The sequence below is a fragment of the Drosophila montana genome, unplaced genomic scaffold (assembly GCF_035044405.1).
Source record: "Drosophila montana isolate Dmon_TW-CO22-7 unplaced genomic scaffold, ASM3504440v1 contig_3031_1, whole genome shotgun sequence".
Taxonomy (NCBI): Eukaryota; Metazoa; Arthropoda; class Insecta; order Diptera; family Drosophilidae; genus Drosophila; species Drosophila montana.
In genome coordinates this window covers 180,707-200,651 of record NW_026997907.1, presented here as the reverse complement: position 1 = coordinate 200,651, position 19,945 = coordinate 180,707, and the positions used below count along the sequence as shown (strand labels likewise).

The 19,945-nt window shown below is 44.2% G+C and overlaps 1 protein-coding gene across 4 annotated transcripts in view; it reads right to left on the bottom strand.

The window, feature by feature from the left end:
• Window positions 1-19,945, bottom strand: part of Mid1 — a 65,627-nt gene that overhangs the window by 26,773 nt on the left and 18,909 nt on the right. For 2 of the 4 annotated variants that reach the window (XM_064685440.1, XM_064685438.1), the window contains exons 2-3: window positions 17,528-19,663; window positions 720-1,550 (exon numbers count right to left, since the gene is read on the bottom strand). In XM_064685440.1, coding sequence (XP_064541510.1) covers window positions 720-1,550; window positions 17,528-18,757 — 2,061 coding nt within the window. In that variant the 5' untranslated portion in view covers window positions 18,758-19,663. Of the gene's footprint in view, window positions 1-719; window positions 1,551-17,527; window positions 19,774-19,945 lie in introns of those variants that run through there. The other 2 variants (XM_064685439.1, XM_064685441.1) reach the window with 2 other exon arrangements.

Below are 19,945 nucleotides of genomic sequence, written 5' to 3'. Positions count from 1 at the left end.
ATATACATTTGCCTGCTTTTTTCATTTATCTTGTTGGACTGTGGCCAGGGGAGCTGGGGGGCATGGGGATTTGGCATATTTTGGGGTTAACGGGCTGAATTTAAATGCGAGCTGTGCTGCGCTGCGCTGCGTTGCGCTGTGGCAAAGATTGCCAACCCATTGTCCAGTATTTAATTAAAACATGATGTAATGCGAGCGCGTGTCGTGCCAGTAGAGAAATAGAGACAAGGAGAAACAGAGAGAGAATCTAACAGAATCTATGCTACTCCACCTGTACTGCCCATTGTGGAGATAAAGGGACAGACAGAGAGGAAGGCAGAGAAAGAGTCTGAAGAACTTGGAGCCATTTAGAATGGATTCTACTCCGAATATGTTATCAATGGGGAGATCAGGAGAGATAAAGGGATTAAGAGGTAGGATTTATATGTATATGTAAAAGAGAGAAAGAGTGTAATCTATTCTTATATTTCCATATACTATATATCTATAACTCTCCATACTCTGAGAGAAATAGGCTCAAAAGGAATACTCAAATTCTTCCCAGAGTAATCCCAATCTAGAGAATGCTGAAGTGAGAGTGAGATGTCTATATAGAAAAATACTTAATTACACTCTGAAGTCTCTGTCCACTCCAATGGAAAGATCTAAGGACTAGACAATCTAGTGTAAGTACAACTAATCTTGCATAAAACATAGATAGAATCCCGTTTCGTACTCACCTTGCAGTCATCGCACTGATTGACCAGCGAATACACCTGCCGGCAGTCGAAGCGAAAGAGTATCTCGGCCAGTTCGCAGGTAAGCCGATTGGCCAGCGCATCCACATCGAGCAGATCGCTGAGCAGCCGGACGCACTCGTCCCGATCCGTCAACGTCACATTTAGCGCCAACGTGTGCAGCGCACTGAACACGCTGCGCTCGCAGCAATGGCGCAGTCGAAGGTGGCGCAGGCGCGCGAGCAGCTGACCCGGCGACCGCAGGCCGCACAAATGCTGTGGACTCGTCTCGGCCGCATCGCCCAGGTAATCAAGGCACTGTTGTTGTTGCTGCTGTTGCTGTTGTTGTTGCTGTTGTTGTTGCTGTTGTTGCTGTTCGTTGGCGCTAAGTTGCTCGTGTGTTTGCAGGTGGCTGTAGGGAAACGTGGACCGATCCTCCAGCTCATCCAAGTCATTGCTGCTGGCTGTGGCCGAGAGTGTGGTTGTCTCTGACTGCTCCAGTTCCTCCTGCTCCTCAAACTCCTCCTGCTCGGCTGTTGTTGTTGCTGTTGTTGTTGCCGCCTCCGTTGCCAGCTCGTCCCATTGCCTATCGCGTCGCACTCTAGACATGGCCTTATAGTTATTGTTGTTGCTGTTGCTTTGACTTAAACGCATCTGCGGCGACTTATAGTTAATCGTATTTGCATTTATGAAATACTTGAGTTTATTATCGTCGGTGCGCGCCCCAGGACTGCTCGCCGGTGGCTGCTGTTCGGCACAGGAACGCGGACAGATTGGCGGACCAGGTCCCTCATCGACCCAGGCCATGGGCAGTGTGCCAGGCGAGCACTGACCCTGCGAAAGCAAGAATAAAAGCGGATATATATTAATATGATATCAAATAATATAATATAATATACTATATACTGGCATCCTTCAGAACTGGACTAGACTTCGAGCCAGGAATTTAACTGCCAACAAAAAGTTTCAATGCGAAAACCAACAAATATCTTAAGAATAATCTTTATATTAAAGAAAAGTCTTAACTATGCACAGATTCAAAATTTATTACGAATAAATTTTTATATTAAAGAAAAGTCTCATTCAGAAGTCTGCTCCACACAAAAAGAAAGAAACATAGATGAGCTAAAAATAGCTTGTAAATATTTAATATAAAACAAGGCAATCTCGAAAATCCACTTGAGTTGTGCCTATTTTTACACAACTTTAGCTCATTCTACATTCTAAGCCATGTGAGCTCTTGAGTATTTTACTCTCAATTGAAGCAATAAGCAAGTTTATGGTTAAAGTTTGTCGAGCAAAGTTGAAAACTTTCAATAGTTTAGCAAGTGGCGAGATTTTGGATAGAAAATGAAAGCCAGAACACGCTGTGTGCTCGACCACATATAACATATAAACTTTACTGCAAATATATATTTGAATGGGCAATTGAAATTTTGGCAAACAGCCAAAAATTAAGCGCCCATTAAGACAGCAATTAGAATATGTTGAGGTTACAAAGAGTTTAAAGAGACTTAACACCTCAAACAGAGAGAGAGAAAGAGAGAGAGAGAGAGAGAGAACATGAAAATCTAAAATTTTAAATGAATTTATTTGTGCGCAAATGTTTTGTATTATTTAAAAATTAAGCTGGATAGTGCTAAATGCATTGCAAACACACAAAGAGAGGGAGAGGGGGCGAGAGGGGGAGGGAGTGAGTGGAAAATATGCGCTGCAAGGCAACGGGGTAGAAAACAAAAAGTACTCTGGTATATTGAAAAAGTTTTTCGCAGCTACTAGCAACAACAACAGCAGGGAGAGTCATAAAATAAAACAACAACAAGAGGAAGAGCAAGTAAAATAGAAGCCAAACAACGAAACGAGCAGCAGGAGGAACAACAACAACAACAACAACAACAACAATGGCAACGAGTGCATAAAGAGCTGATGTTTTTCGTTATTAAAATGACCGCACTTCGTTGGAATTTTCCACTTTTCCACATGCCCATCACGCCATTAAACCTCAAGCAGAAGCGATGCGAGCAACAGCAGCAGCAGCAGCAACAGCAACAGCAACAAGCATATTTGTGAAGCGAAATTATCGTAGCATACTTTATGGCGGCGCCGTATCAATACGTATGTACGTACGTACAGCCAGGCGGAACTGTTTGTTGGCCAACCGTTTATGGCCTTCACATGCTGGTCATTAAAATTGAAGGCACAAAAAAAAATATATGTATTCAACAGACAACAACAAAACATTAAACGGGCAGCAAATAAAATCGGAAAATAAAAATTAAATGCTCAACCAAAAACTAATATAATAAAAGTTCAACGGAAAACCGAACCAGAACTTGAAAAAAGTACCACGCGTAAATACGGAAGCTGAGAAAAACATTATATAAACTAGAAACTGAACTGTGAACTAAGCTCACACGCAAAACGAACTAGCAAGGAACTAGAAGTCAAATTCACTGAACCATAGATTCCTAAAAAGAACCAGAAAGAGCCGAAGCAGAAAATGAATCAGCTACTGAACCAGAAACAGATCCTGCAAAGTAAACAAGAGCGCAAGCAAGAAACGTAAGCCACAAATAAAGATAGGGAGAGAGAAAGAGAGGGGGCGAGAGAGAGAGAGAGAGGGGGGGCGAGAGAGAGACAGAGAGAGAGCAAAAGAGTTCTAAAAAGTGTAAAAGAACTAGATTCTGAAATAGAAACTGGAGCAGAACTAGAAAAAGAAACTCAATTGTATATGGAATGGAACTAGTTCCTGGAACAAACAATGGAGCTAAAAACTAAAGATAAACAGAACCAAAAGGGATCTCAAGAGAGACAGCAGAGTCGGAAACCTCGCAAGCAGAAAAGGAAATAGAGCAACTGAACTAATTGCTCAAACAGAACTAGAACTGGAACCAGCAAAATAAGGAACATGAACAGGAACTAACTAAGCTGAGAAAAAGTAGACAAAGGTATCGTCTAGAAAGAAAACTAGCAGCTCAAACGGAACTAGAACTGGAACCAGCAAAACGAGGAAACTAACTAAAGACAGAAAAGACAAAAGATTTGCTTGCAAAAGAATCAGAACTCGAAAGAAAGCGAAAGCGTATAGCCAAATGGGCAAGAGCTGTATTAGAAACTAACTCACGAAAAACAGAAAACGAAATCAGTAAAACATACGACAAATAGAACCAGTGCGAGAACCAGTGCGAAAGACAAATGGAGTAGGGGACAATGTGCAAATTGCATTACAAGGAACATCAATATTGCATGTCACACGCTCTGCCTGTCTGTCTGCCTGTGTGTCTGTGTGTGTGTGTGTCTGTGTGTGTGTCTGAGCTGTTGAACTTTGTGAGCGCGCGTGTGTTTGTGAGAAATGTGCAGCAATCAACGACGCATAAAAACTCAATTGCCTGAGCCCAGAGAACTGTTTTATCCAGGGCAATAACAATAAGTTGAAATATTCCAGCACACGCAATATATATATATATATATATACATATATATATATATATATTTATGCATATAAAAGTCAGGTTAGAGACGAATCCAAATGTGAAAGCGGGCCAAATGAAAACCCAGACAATGCACAATAACATACAAAGCGCAATAACGAGGACTGTGCAGCATATAAGACTTGCAGATGCTCTGCAACTAAATGAAAGACAAAACAATTTAAAAAAGTCGTGTTTCGAGCCTGAAGATCAATAAAAGCAAGTACTGATTAAAATGAAATACTGATTTAGCTGGGCTTCGAACCCAGGACTCAAGGGAAACCAATATTCAACTTTCTCTTATAATTCTCAACCAGTTTTGGAATAAATCAAATAAAGCTACTCGCTTTATATAGAATATAAGACTTTCAGAGGCTCTGCAACTAAATGAAAGATAAAACTATTAAGATTAAAGCCTGCGCGTGCTTTCTATTCGGCTTTAGAACCTGCAAATCAATAAAATCAGGTTCACATTGTGTTAGAATAGTTTGTATGTGCTCAAGCGAAACCAATTTTCAACTTTCTTTTATAATTCTCAACCAGTTTTGTCATAAATCAAATAAAGATACACGTGCTTTATATATATTTTAGAGGCTACATAAACGATTATCTAACTTGAATGCAGGGTATAAAACACACAAAGACACACACACACACACACACACACACTGAGACAGAGAGGGAAGCACGTGTACCGAGCGCCATTGTTGATTTAATGGCAGACCAGCTGCGGCCCAGTGCACAACAATGCGACCCACTAGATGTTGCCTGTTCAGGGTTTGTACAGGGTTTACCGGGCAGACACTGGGTCAGGGGTCAGGGGTTGGGGGTTGGGGGTCAGGGGTTGGGGGTTGGGGGTTGGGGCTTAGGAGCTTAACGTTAGCTAACGGACAATACAAGACAGCAACAAGATAAATTCTTGAATGCGCAACAGCGAAATAAGAAATTACAGAATGAACTGACATTACAATTTGTAAAGGGTGCAGCCCCCCCCCCCCCCTCCCCTCACCCCTTTTCTCAGAACTCCCTACGACCTGCACCCGGACACCGTCGGGCTGATTAGTCCGATGGCTGTTCAAACAGTTTGCAAATGCAAAATAAATGCAAAGTTTTGCAAAACTTTGACGAGGTTTTTTGGTTAATGCAAAATTCAAGGGAAAAATATGAAAAGTTTTGCCAGCTGCTGCTGCTGCGGCTAATACGGGCTAACAGGCCAGGTGTAAGTAGGAGGTGTAAGAAGGTGCTAAACAAATGAACTTCGAACTGTTGCTCAAGCTGGCCAACACTTAATTATGCCGAATTGTTTTTGCGAAGCATTCCAGCTGCAGGCTAAATGCTCAGCTCAAGCGCAAATTCTTAATAAAAATAATAGCTTTTTATTATAAAAGTCGAGTTGGATGGTTGGCATAAAAATTCCAAGCAGCTAATTGTTCGAGATTTATCAGCAAGAGCGTGCAAAGTGTCTGTGGATTGTATAAATAAGGTGAGAGCTAAGAGCTGAGTGTGGCCTCTGGCTTGGACAAGGGGGGAAGGGAAGGGGGCTTTGAGCTTCATCAACGCTTGGCCCCAAAGTGTCCCGGGTCAAGTGCGGCCCGCGGCGACGTATGGCATCCAATTCTGCCAGCTGCCAGCTGCCAACTCATTGTCAGAGCCAACAGCAAAGACAGGACACGATAGGACAGGCAGGTTGCATGCCCCGCGACGGGGCTTATTAGACGAGCAGCTTTCAGCTTTCGTGCAGGGGCAGAGACAAAGGCATCTGTGCCACAAAGCACAGTTAACTAGCTGAGTGTCAGTGTGTGCGTGTGTGTGTGTGTGTGTGTGTGTGTGCTCTGCTATTAGGCATAATGCATACACTCCATTGTGAGAGGGCTTTGTCTGAGGACTAATTTTTAAGCACTTGCAGAGGACATTTCAATTTTATCACGAAATGTCTAGAGCACTGTTAGAGATATGTCCAAATGCATATATATTCTTGATCTATATCAGCAGATAAATGGATATTGCTATATTGGAATGTCAGTCTGTCCCTCAGCTTTACATTTATCTTTATAAAACTTGGCTGACATCTCTTTTTGTTCTTAGCTTTAGTTATAGCGAAGACTAAAGCCGGATCGTATCACTATATCTTATATGAGTCTGACATTGGTACATTTAGAAATTTCAATTATAAATAAAGTTTTTCTTTAGACAACTTAATAACCGGGCTACCAACCTTGCAGTTATATCTTATGAATAATCAGTTGACTTTATTATATAGAACCCAATAGCAGCAATTAGTCTGAAATATATCAGAAAAACTCTTCTAGTTAACATAAACTACGTATCTGCAAGGGTATGTAGTCTGCGGTGCTTCAAAGCTATATATTCTTCTCTTTTTTTGTGGCTCTTTAATTAGGGGCAAGGCGAATGACAACTTGTTGTTGCAGCAATAAAGAGCTTAAGCTCGCCTGTCAGTCAGCTGGTCAGTCGCCAGCTTGATGACAGCTGCCACAAGATACACACACAAAGAGAGCGAGAGAGAGAAAGAGAGAGAGAGAGGGGGAGAGGGAGAAACGGACAACAGTTGTGCCTATCGGCCTGTCCACAGAAGCACATGAATGTTTTAGCTTTTGGCCACGTGTGTGTGTCCCCATTGTTGCTGCAACGAGAGCAGCTGTTGCAATTTCAATTATCCACAGCTACGATGATGAATATTTCATGCCAAACATTTTCGAATTTCATTTCTTGCCTCGCCTCGCCTCTCTATGGGCTTAAATGGCGCTTTCCATTTTTTGCTCGAACGACTCAACGGGCCGCACGGCACGAGTAATGTGGCATGCGGCATGTGGCATGTGCATTTTCGATTGTTGCTTTGCCAGCTCTTGCAACTCTTGCAACTGGCAAGTGGCAACTGGCAACTGACATTAGCATAATTGTCTCTAAAATGTTTGTTTTTTGCCCGAGCTCGGTTTTTCTAGTGCGACAGTTTATGTCAGCGAAACAGCATCAGTTGCTGGAAACTATATTGGTATACGGAAGAGGAAGAAGAAGATAGAAGATATTCTGGACTTCTTAGAGATATAATCAGAGCTGGATTTTACAATTACCCATACTCTAAGAGTTTAAACAACAGCTGTAGAACTTAATTAGCTTGATAAATAGATCGCTTTCTAAGGAAAGCATATTTTGCTTATAATTCGCAATCAGTTTTAGCAACAAATAGCATAAGTCAAGCACTTTTAAGTGTATATTCTTATTCTTATCTTGTCTTGTCCTTTGTTTCTTCAATAGGCCTTAACAGCAGCTGTGCCAAGCTCAAAAAAAACTCACCAAATTACTTATATTTTCAGGAAACTTTCCGGAGAAACTTATAGCTGAGTATGGAAAATATTTCATATATTTCGCATTAAATTGCCGAAAGAACTTATCGCTGAGTATCTGAGATCTTTGGCCTTGTAACTTGCTTATTTTCAAATATTTTTCTTTAATTTCAGTCAATTTACAGCGCAAATATTTGGCAAAACAATTAAAATGCGCCAAAACTGAGAAGGGGAAAATAAAAAACAATTCAACCAAAACATGGACAGGGCCGTCTGTCAGAGCCAAAGAGGAAGCAACCAAAAGTGCACTTGAGCTAAACACCAACAGCAACAGCAGCAAACACAACAACAACAGCAGCAAACACAACAACAACAACAACAACGGCAACAACAACAACGGCAACGGAACCGACAACACTTTAAATGTTACAGCTTAACCTCGACAGGCAATTCAAACAATGCACAAACACACACAGCTATATGCATGTGTGTGCCAGTGTGTGTGTGTGTCAAATTTCAACGCTTGTCAACAATGGTGCAAGAAAAATGCAAGTGCAAAACAACAACAACAACAACAACAGAAGCAGCAGCAGCAGCAGCAACGTCAACAACAGCAGCAGCAGCCGCGACGAATATGTCGCAAGCAGCACTCAAATTTTCAAATGCACTGCCAGAGTGTGTGTGTGTGTGTAAGCGAGTGTGTGTGTGGGTGTGTGTGCTGTGTGTTTGCCTGGCAAACGCGTAAAAAAGTGACAGCCGACACACACACACACACACGCACACGCAAGCAATAGAGGCCGCAAGGGAGCTGGCAATAGAGATTCGCGCTTATCTGTGTGTGTGTGTGAGTGTGTGTGTGTGTGGGCGGGGGGTTAGTGTGCATAAGGCCTGCGTTTAATTGTTTGTCACTTGACGGGCCGCGATATACACAGTTGCACAACCCACGCCCACGCCCACCGAGCACCGCCCACCCCAACAACAACAAAGATTTCACCTTGATTTTGTTGTCAGCTTGCGCTTGCTTTGTTGTCAAATTCATAAACATGGCCTCATGACTTGTCACGCACCCCTCCCCCCCCCTCCCCCTTCTTCTCCCCCTCCCCACTCGACGGCAACACGCGCAACCCAGTTTTTGTTTAGCTTCGTGTTACGCGGTCATTTTCTGCTATCAATTCGCACGCATTTGCTGCAGCTGCATTCATAAGTGCAACAACAATTGTGCACCCAAAATGTTATGCAACAAAATGTCTGGAAATGGCAAATGACATTAGCTGAAAATGGCATTATATAAACCCAGCTAAATGTAGCTTAGGTAAGTCTCATAATGTAGCCTCAAATAACAAGCGCAAGCGTCTAGCCTGCACTTTTGAGCAAGCTTTAAGCGAAAGTTTACTTTTTAAAGCTATATTAATTAAGCTCAGCTGAAAGCTTAAAGCTCGCCTAGGGAGTTACAGCTCGGGCTTAAATTAAACAACATTTAACAAGAGCTCAAGCTTCATATGGTTTTTTTTTTAGTTTTTAAGACCTAGCAAAGCACCTCAAAGCTTTAAGCTAAGTTTAACCCATTGATTGGCTGTAAAAAGGCTTTTTATTAATTAAAGCTTTCTGTCGCGTTAAACATAACTTAATATTACTCTATTATTGCTACAGCTTTATATCCTTTACCTTTTCTAGCTTAAAACTCTTTAAAAAGCATATTAAAACTTAAAGCTTGCTTAAAGCTCAAAGCTTGTCTGCTCAAAAATGAAATTTAACACACTTCAACTCACATTCATAACGCTTTTATGTGCCGTTACATGATTTGGTTGGCAGCTTAAAACAGTGTCATTGCGTATTTTACAACACGGCAAGCGATATTATTATGTCTGACAGTGCGAATCACCTGGCACCTGGCACCCCTCCCCTCGTCCTGGTTTGGCTGTTTGTGCCGTCAAATTAGCGTGCGTTAAGGACAAATCACGAAACGTTGCGAAACGCCTGGCCCGGACAATTACCGAGCTGCATGCATAATTCAGCGAGTGCTCCCCAAGGTGTTGTAAAACCACCAAATGGGACAAATCATTTCAATGTTTCCGCCACACGCACACAGCCGATGTAATTGTCGAATGTGTGTGTGCAAAGTGAGAACACAAGCTGCTCTCAAAGTGGAAACACAATGAATTTGAACTCTGGCGTGAAAAGTGCTTGGGAGTTTTACGGTTTACGCAGGGGAATTTAAAACTTTTAAGTTGGATTTTTCGATATGATATCTTATATTTTTATGAATTCGGTTTCATTTTAAATTAATTAAATTTGAAGAAATTTCTGTACCACATTTTTATTACAATTTCCAATTTTCTCTTGGAATATTATAGGTTATATTTATTTCAGTACGATTTCTTCTTATAGAATTATGAATTCGGTTTCATTTAAAATTAATTAAATTTGAAGAAATTTGTTATATAACATTTTTATGACAGTTTTCTAGAAATCTGTACATAAGTGCTAAAGAGCTTGTTGCAAACAGACAAGTGAAAGAATAACACAGATATTATACAACGCTTCACAACACTAGACCCACGCAGGGATACAAAGAGTGACAGATGGAATGAGAGAGGGAGAGAGTGAGAGAGTGAGGGGGCGAGCATATGTTTCCATTGTCATGACTAAACACCAGTTGAAAGCTAACGCGATAATGCGGCATTTATGTTATGGAGCCGCCTCTATCAAAGGCAATCCATCAAAAATATGCATAAAGCGAAAAGTATTTGGCAGTTCGCAGGGGGAGGGAGGGAGGTTGGGAGGGGGGTCGTATTATTTTAATCATATTTAAACAGCGCGTGTATTTATCATTCATTATTTATGCATATATCAATCTATATGGCCGCAAGCGCCCATTAACGGGCAAACAAAAGCCACGAAAAGCGGCTAACGAAAAGCCGCGCCCCAAAATCGAAGCCCGGAATTAGGCAAAGCTCGAGTGTGTGTGTGGGTGTGGCATGTGGCATGTGGCATGTGGCAACGCACCTGTCCATCAACGTGAATGATACTCGTATATTCGCATTTGTTTGCTCTGCTCCTGGCTGCAAATTGAAAGGCTCGCTTGGACAGCTTCGACAACAACAGGAATAATAATAATAATAATAATAATAAAAATAATAACAACAGGCGACTGGGGAACTTTGCGCCTGTCGCTATGCCACACAATTTTATCAACATTAATTTGTCAAACATTTACCGGCGGCACTCGTTCCTTTGCATATGCACGAGTATTTGTATCTGTGCCTAATGACAACACAATGCCATTAATTTTATGAAATGAGTTGTAAACAGTTGTGGACAGCTATGCGGTTCTGGCATAAAGCAGGACCCATCAGAGTTAACACCTCTTTTAAATGTAATTCTCGCACTCAACACACGCTAGTTATTAACTGTAGCAGAAACCAACGAGTCGGGGGCCTATTTTATTAACCGCTTGTCATTATTTACTTCACTTGCTACTCGTCACTCGCTACTTCACCTCTCTACTCGTTGCTATATCTCGTTTTGTATTGCAGTCTTTATTTCTTAGACATCAACGAGTCGAGGGCCTATTTTATTAACCGCTTGTCATTACTTGCTTCACTCGCTACTCGTCACTCGCTACTTCCCCTCTCTACTCGTTGCTATATCTCGTTTTGTATTGCAGTCGTTATTTCCTAGACATCAACGAGTTGAGGGCCTCGGTAGTCGGCTACTTCACTCGCTACTCGCCACTCGGTACTCGCTGCTTGCTACTCGCTACTCGCTACTCTTTACTTTTTCCCATTTATTACCCCACGCTTTGCTTGCCACACGCTCAGCAAGCTCGTTATGATTTATCAAATCGAGACCGGATTCTATTCGCCATTTCGTCACTCGCCACTCGCTGCAATTCCCTATTTGTTTTTGCCATTAAACTCGTAATGAAATTCTTCAGCTGAATTTCATTTGCAACTTTTCAACAATGCTCATTGAATAATTTACGCTCAGCGCAGAGGCCAAATTGAGAGAGAGAGAGAGAGAGAGAGAGAGAGAAGAAAAGAAAGAAAAACCAAACGGCAAACGAATGTGGCTTCAGCTCCCGCTCCGCCTGCAGTTGCAGGGCAAGGGAAGTGGCGACAAAAAGGGGCAGAGCAGTGAATAGCGCTCCACTTAAGCTGGTCCCACGGCAATTTACGTGCCGAGCTGCTGGCCAAAGCTGGCTCTGCCCATACCGTGTGCCAGAGAACGCCCCGCACATAATTGCATTAACTTGTATGCGAGGGCGGCGACAAGTGGGCGTGGCCCTAAGTTCTGGACACGAAACGTGCACGGACTTCGGACTTCAGCTCAGTTTAATGTAATTGTTTTGTGTGTGCAGCGCTCTTTGTGGCAAATTTGAAATTCCTTAATCAATGCATGCATCGGCCACAAATCGTGGCAGCAGCAGCAGCCTCCTGACCAGACGCCATTTGCATGTTGCCAAGAAAGTTGACTCAAGCAGCGGCTCCGCACTGCAAATTGTCGGTAATTAACGGATGTGACCGCACTAAAAGTTGCCCGATTGGCTAGATAGAGAAGAGGAGAGAGAGAGAGGGACAGCAGGGAATGCCAGGCGACACGACACGTTGCAAAGCGCCAGCTAATGCCAGCTAATTAGGCTGAAAACTAATTGAACTTCGTGCAGCTAAGTAGCAGGCAGTTTATGCGCACATTTAAGTAGCAGAAACTCGAGCTGGCTGCAAAATAAAACCCGCAAGCTGCTTAAGTGTATAGCACCTGTTCATTAATATTGCATTTAAACTGAAAGTGAATTGTTTTCACACAAGCACAGCTCATAAACGTGTCCAGCAAGAACGATTTGCCGAACGATTTGTTCGGCATTTGTGTGGCTTAGTTTCATTGTCATAGTTCACATTTGTTGCGCAATTTAATTTCAAATCGAACATAAACTTAATCAATCTGTTGCAATCTTGCAACGAATTGCCCGACCAGACAGTCGGGAGGGAGTCGCCATCGTCGCATTGACAGCGAGCAGGATATGCCTATGAATTTCTTATGGCAACCTGAAGCACTTTACTTATTTCTGGCATCATCGACAAGGACACAACGGAAATGCCAATAACTGCAATGTGTGTGTGTGTCCGAATGTTGGCCGGCAGGAGGAAAGGACGACAGGACGACAGGACGAACTGGCCAGCGGCAAGGCGCATTCAATCAGTGTTATTGCAGGCTGTCCAAATCCCTGGCGGCCACAAGTTTCATAGCTCGCAACGATTTGCTATTCAAGTGGCGAACGGGCAGCAGCAAGCCTTCAGCTTGGCCTCTTTCTCTCCCCCGTCGTCGTCGTCGTCGTCGTCGTCGTCGTAAACGTCGTCAAAAGCAGAGCGGAAATTTATGACAGCGTTCGCATTCAACTGCAATTTGGCTTGTCTGTCTGGCATTGTGTGTGTGTGTGTGGGTGTGTGCGGGTGTGTGTGTGTTGGGCTGGTTGTGAAAATGATGTAATCATAGTGCACATGGCAGCGGCAGCAGTTGCAGTTGCAACTTGCCACTGCTGTGCGTTTTGCCTGCTTACAAAATAATTGATTTTGTGTGCACATCCTTGACACAAATAAACACTCACAACACTGGCACACACACACACACACACAGAGAGAAACGCACTCACACAGAGACAAGTTTAACTGGAAGCTCTATAAAATTTGAATTAAATGCAACAAAGCATCGGTTTTTAATTGAATTTGAAAGGGCTGCCCCTTTGGCCAAGGCAATATACATACATATATATTTTGTAACTGTTGAATTGAGTTTGAGCAAATCGAATAGAAAATATCGGCCACAATTTCTATAATATGAGGCACTTGGACAAAGCCTCGATTTGTTTGCCAATAGCCACTTTGCTGCAAACTCTAGCTGCAGTCCCTGCCCCCGTTTGGCTTCTCGTTGCGTTCTTATAAATGTTTGCACTCGACTATGCAACGTGCAAAAGGCAACAAAAAAAAAAAAAGGAATATATACAGAGAAATATATACAGAGCAAACCGAAAAAGGCCACGCAGAATTGTGCAGTCGGAGACGCAGACGTTCGCTTGAAACTGAGGCGCACTCGACAGGCACTCATGACATGCGCCGAGTGCATGCATATGCAGCAGGAGCAGGAGCAGGAGCAGGAGCTGGCAGCATAAACCATGTGCACAATAAACCACCTAGCACTTGACAGGCAACAGGCAATGGCAGGGAGCGGGGGCCAGGTCTTTGGGTGCAGCATCAACACATCAACAGGCCGCGAGGTTGTAGCTGAAGCTGTTGCCGATGTTGCCAAAGCCTCGCACGAGAACGAGGCCTCATCACAAATTCCGCACTCGCACTTGTATTCCCAATGAGCTGACAGCTGGCATTTGTACGTCAGTCTGTCTGTCTGACTGTCTGTCAATATATAGGCAGCCATAAAAAGGAGCTAGACTTGCGTGCACATGTGCCCACATAGTTTGGCTAAGAGAATGTTAACTTATTTACAGCGAAGCGCTGTTTATGGCTAATTGAAACTGGGCTTTGCTTTGCTTAACATTTAACATTTTTCGCCAGCTGCCAAGCTGTCAAGTTTAATTGGCTGCCAGCTGCACAAAAGGCGCCAGTCCCTGCTCGGGCGCCCGCCACTTTTGGGCTGCAACAGCCAATGACTCGGCAAAAGGATTGAGAACTTTGTTGCGTCCGTCAATGTCAGCGGCAGCGTACGTAGCCAGGTGTACTCGGCCCTCGCTCGCACATTTGGTATTTTAATTAAAGTTGCCACAATTTGTTGCACACAAAATACGTATATGAGAATATGACAGCCACAGCATGCACAAATGCAAGCCAAGCCCTTTGAGGCGCACTCGGAGTAAATAAGTATTTACGAGGGCCGTTCAATCGGTAAACAAGCTGCAATTTATTTCTAATTGTGACCGCATTCATTAACAAGTGCTGGCGCCCAACGTGGGACAAGTGCTGGCGCCCAACGTGAGACACGGTTAAATCGACATTAAATGATATGCTGCGTGTTTGGCATTCAATTTATCAACCGGCTCTCATCTGGCACGCTTTGGCGCAACGGGGCAACAGAGTTGAGCACATTTAAATGGTTTGATTGACTTGATTATTTAATTGCCGCTGGCCGCAAATAAGCAACAGACCAACAGACTAACAAACCAACAGGAAAACGCATATAGATTCAACAGACAGCAGGAGCAGGAGCAGGTCTGCAAAGCATTTCCCAGGACGTGGCCAATTGATTGAAAATCAATAGCTGCGCGTGTGTCTCTGAAATGGAATTGAAGAGCAAGTAAAAGCAAACTAATTGGCATTAAAAGTCGTTGTCTGTTTCAACTCTGTCCATCTGTCTGTCTGTCCAACTACTATTGAATCAGCATTTTAATTGTTTTTGTTAATATTCTTTTTCTTTCTGTTTTTGTTGACCAAAATGTGGCCAATGGCCAAAACGCTGCCTGCGGCAATGCAATCGCAATCGCAATCAAAAGGCCATTGAGAAGTGCCGCGAAATTGAATTAAATTTGCATAGGAAAACAGGCAAAACGACAAATAGGAAGACGTCGACGACGACGACAACGTTGGCGGCTGTTAATAAATATTAAAATTTGAATTATACTCGGCAAACCAATGAGAATTTTATGCGCACTGATAAAAAAGAATCCAAAAAAAAAAGGCAGCCATTTTGTGGTCGACAAGCGGGGGCCATGTAGGAGGGGGGCGGGGCGGGGCGGGGTTGTAGGTGTGGTCGCACATTTTGGCAACATTTCAAAAGCCGGCCCGTGATTTCAAGAGTGCGCACACAAAGCCAAGAGCACACAAAAAATAATATAAAAAAAGTATATAAGAAAAAAAAGAGGAAAATTGTAATGAAAATGCAAAAAGTGACGACGAATTGAAAGTTGTGCTCGTTTTCTTTGGTATGTTTGTGTTTTTTTTGTGCTCTCGCTCTTGCTGGCACAATTACCAAAGCCATTTTCGTTGATTTGTAACACGTTGCAGGCTGATGATGATGATGCGAATGATGATCATCATGTTGATGATGGGGCGATGATGACGTGCAACTTGGAAAGTAGAACTTGAGTGGCCCCAAGATGTGGCGCAATTGTCACACAAACACTTTGCATGCACAATCAGAGCCGCGCGGCACAGTGAAACGAACGAAAGGAAAGAATGAAAACCTCCTCCTTCTCCCTGCCTCCCTCCTCTTACGATTGAGTGGCAGCCCTTGGTGCCCAAATTCCCCCATGAACCTCCCCCCCCCCCTCTCAACTTGAGAAACACTAGTAATAAAAGTATATGGAAACTTGCCGCTTGACGCCTTCCCGTTCGAGCCAATTGGCAGCTGCAGACGCAGCTGCTCCCTTTCAATATGCAGTTTAATATTTAACCAGAGAATAGTTAAAATTCACAATTTCGCAGCTTGCGAATTCCGAAGGGCAACGTTTCTGGCACAAATTAATTTATACGGTTTTCTTCTACAGCTTGGCCGGCAATTACAATGCCCTAGACAAAACATTAGCAATTCGCACATGTGGAATAAAGGTGGAATCGACTTAACGAACACTGACAAAAGCTGGCTGCTACACATTTTTACAAGGTGGCAACGCCAACCAAGAGTTTATCAGCGAATTTAAAGCCAGCTGGCCACATTATGTTGCAATTAGGTAACAAAGCAAAAGGGGCTTTAGAAGTCGTTGTTCGTGGAAAAAGCAATCTTCTACATCGATTTGTATTTATATTGGTATACGTATTTGTCATGGCAGTTGTATGCATTTAATCTGCGTATTGTTGCATTGCCAGCGACTACAATAGATGCTGGCAACAGGACCAGGCGGCAGGGAGGAGGTAAGCACAGGCGCTCTATAAATCAAAATGTAGAGAAAAAAGCGCCCCTATCAAGCCGATACATTTAATACACTTTTTACTTAGAGTATGATAAGGAGTCCAATGAGAAGTTAGATAACTGAACGTTTAAAAACCTCAAGGAATATGGGAGATTTTAGAGCTATCTATAAAAAAGTTAGCTTAAATGAGATTTGGATAAGAGACAGGAATTAATATAGTCAAATGCAGGACCTGCTTTTTGTTACCAACATCTTGTCAAAGTCTTGCGACATCTGCCGCGCTCAAGAGTAAGTGGAGAAAAATAATACGTTCTGGCTATTGTCATGTGCTCCCAAAGCAGTGTCTTTTCATGGCGTCCGTATCATCCGCGTGACCTCTAGCCGCTGGCTGCTTTGCCGTCACATAACAATAATTATGTACATGTGGCCAATATGAAATGGAACTGCATTTGTTCTGTGTGGCAAGCCACGTGCAAGGCCGCCCCCGCAGCGATTTCACTAAGATATAACACATATAATTGTGCATTCGACTGATGTCAGCAATGTCACAAACAATATCCATATCCATATCCATATCCCTATCAATATCAATACATGACATACACTGCGCCAAAAATAGCTGACAGAAATGGTAAAAATGAGAAATGTGCAAGTCGTGTTCGCCGTTGAAAAGTTGTTAATCCTAGTTCCTCTCAGGTTCAAACGGAAAATAATCCTATTTCCGTTCCCTCTCAGGTTCAAACGGAAAATATTCCTATTTCTTTTTCCTCTCGGCTCAACATCTTCATAAGGAACCCGAGTATTCTATTGAGTTTTCCTTCTTATGGTCAGATAAGTGATTAATCCTAGTTCAAACGGAATATATTCCTATTCCTATTCCCATTCCCTGTCAGGCTCAAACGGAAAATATTCCTATTCCCATTCCCTCCCAGTTCAACATCTCCATAAGGTACCCGAGTATTCTATTGAGTTTATTCCTATTCCCATTCCGTCCCAGGTTCAAACGGAAAATATTCCTACTTCCATTCCCTCTCAGTTCAACATCTTCGTAAGGTACCCGAGTATTCTATTGAGTTTATTCCTATTCCTATTCCCATTCCCTATCAGGTTCAAACGGAAAATATTCCAATTCCCATTCCCTCCCAGTTCAAGACCAAGGTGTAGCTGGAATTCTCAGCGACTCACCTGCAAATCGGTGCCTGTTGTGCCCGGCTGTGCCAGATCACAAGCTGATATCCAAGGATTAAGGCGTGTTAGAGCTGCCGCACTGCCGAGTATGGACTTCTTGGGATCCACGGGCGTCGGCAATTTGACACCGGCTGCAGCCGCAGTTGCTCCGCTCGTTGTTGTTATTGTTGTTGTTGCTGCAGCAACAGCGTTCGACGAGGTGCCGCCGTCCCTCTGGGCAATTGCGATTAGATGCGACGCATAAGCGTCGTTAACTCTGATCTCCTCCTGCGGCTGCGGCTTCTGTTCCAGCTGCTCCTCGCCCGTCTCGCGCTTGTTGTTGCTGCTGTTGTCCTTCTCGTTCTCGTTCCCGTTCTCGTTCCCGATCTCGTTCTCGTTCTCGTTCCGGTTCTCGTTGTGTTGCGCATGCAGCACGCTTTCATCGACCAGTCGACTCTCGTCCTGTTGCTCTGGCTCGGGCTCCTGTTCCCGTTCCCGCTCCCGCTGCTGTTGCTGGCTCTGCGCTAGGTTGTAATCCTCCTCCTCGGCGGCTGCGCTGTCGGCGTCCTCGCTCAGCTTGATCAGCCGATCGAACGACTCCTCGGACAGCAGATCGTCCTCGGCGACCAGCGCAAAGATGTCCTCGTCCGCGACAACGTCCGCGTCCGCGTCCGTGTCCGCGTCGTCGTCAAAGGCGCGCGATGAGGCGTACTGCACGGGCAGCCCGCTGTTATCCTCTTCGTCCTGCTGCTGCTCCTCCGGCTCGGCTTCCGTCTCCCCGTTCTCGCCGATGAGCGTCGCCTCGCTGGACTCGGGCGCCCCCGCCGCCGATTCGGTGCCGCCCGTGCGGCCCGCCTCGAGACTGCGAACGCGTCGCAGCGGTTCGTCTGGTGCGTGCACCGCCGGCCGCCGATAGAAATCAAAGTTGAGCGGAAAATTTTGGGCGGGGTCGTCACCAGGGCTACCGTCATGCAATATTGGCAGCAGAAATGAGAAGCCGCCGCCGCCACCAGCTCCAAAGTTCGACGACTCTCTGCCGCTCTGCCGGGCCGAGTCGTAGCTGGACGGTAAATGTGCTGCTGCCGCTGCTTGTGTTGCTGTTGTTGTTATTGCTGGTGTTGTTGTTGTTGTGGTTATCGAGCTGCTGCCGCCGCCGCTGCTGCTGCTGATGGTGTTTGTGGTGCTGGCACGCCGAGCCCCCGAAATAAACGCAAGCGCCATCACGACCAGCCCGGGTCCTGGCCGCATATTGACCTCGGGTTCGGCGGTGCTAGCATGGTGCAGGCCCGCTTGAGACGCGCTTGCGACTCCAATTCAATGCGATAAATGATGGGCTCATGGCCCCATCATCATCATTAATATGTGTGTGTCGTTTCGATTTCCGCCTGCTGCTGCTGCTGCCTCAGCTGCCGCGTCTCCTTCTGCTGCGCCTTGAAGGCGGCTCCAAGCGTTACCGTTTCCGTATCCTGGCAACTGCTCGGCTCGTCTCTGCGCTCTGCGGCTAGCGGCATGAATCACGTGCTTCGCGACCAGTCCAAATGGCTGATACTATCAATGGCAATGGCGTTGCCAGACCGTCAATTAACAAGCACTTTTCGTTGATGTCGCAGATCGGCGGCGCAGCGACTCATGGCAGAGGCGCGGAGCTTGCAGTGAATGGAGGGGCGGTAACCGGAATATCGAGTTAAAGTAAACTGGGGAATTAACAGAAACTCAAACGCAACGCAAACGAAAGTCACGACTGTGGCCGATAAACGATAAACGATTTATTTGCCACAAATTTCGATAGAACAGCACATTTTAACATTTAACAACACTTTTTTTTAAATTCTTTTTGATTATTTATATTTTGCGACTGTTGGGACCGTTGTTTTGATGTTGCTTCTTGTTGTTGTAGTCGTAGTTGTTGTTGTTGCTGCTGTTGTTGTTGTTATTGTTGTTGTTGTTGTTATTGCGACACTGCTGCACATTAACCTTGAAATTTAAATTGAAATTCGTGTGTCGTGTGTGTTTTTTCTTGTTTTGCTGCTGCTGCTGCTGTTGTTGTTGTTGTTGCTGTTGTAGTTGTAGTTGTTGTTGTTGCATTCTTTTTGGACTTACAGCCACACGCGAAGGTCACATAGCAGCAAATCTTATTTTTCGTGTTTGGCTGGACTGTAAGCATTATTTATGATTAGGTTATTATTTGATTAATGAGTTTTCTACATTTTGTTTTATTTTTATAATTTTCGGGCAACAAAAGACTTTTACGGTTGCCGCAGCGCTTTGCGCTTTTCGAAACGAAATTTTCGGTTTTTGAGCGCGCTCTCTCGCCGACCTCTCCCTCTCACTCTCACTCTCCCTCTCTTTCTGTCATTCGCTGCCGAAACGCCAACGCAACGGTTTATGTATGGCTAGCTGCTTGTTGTGCGCCCACGCTCCAAGCTCAGCTGCGCG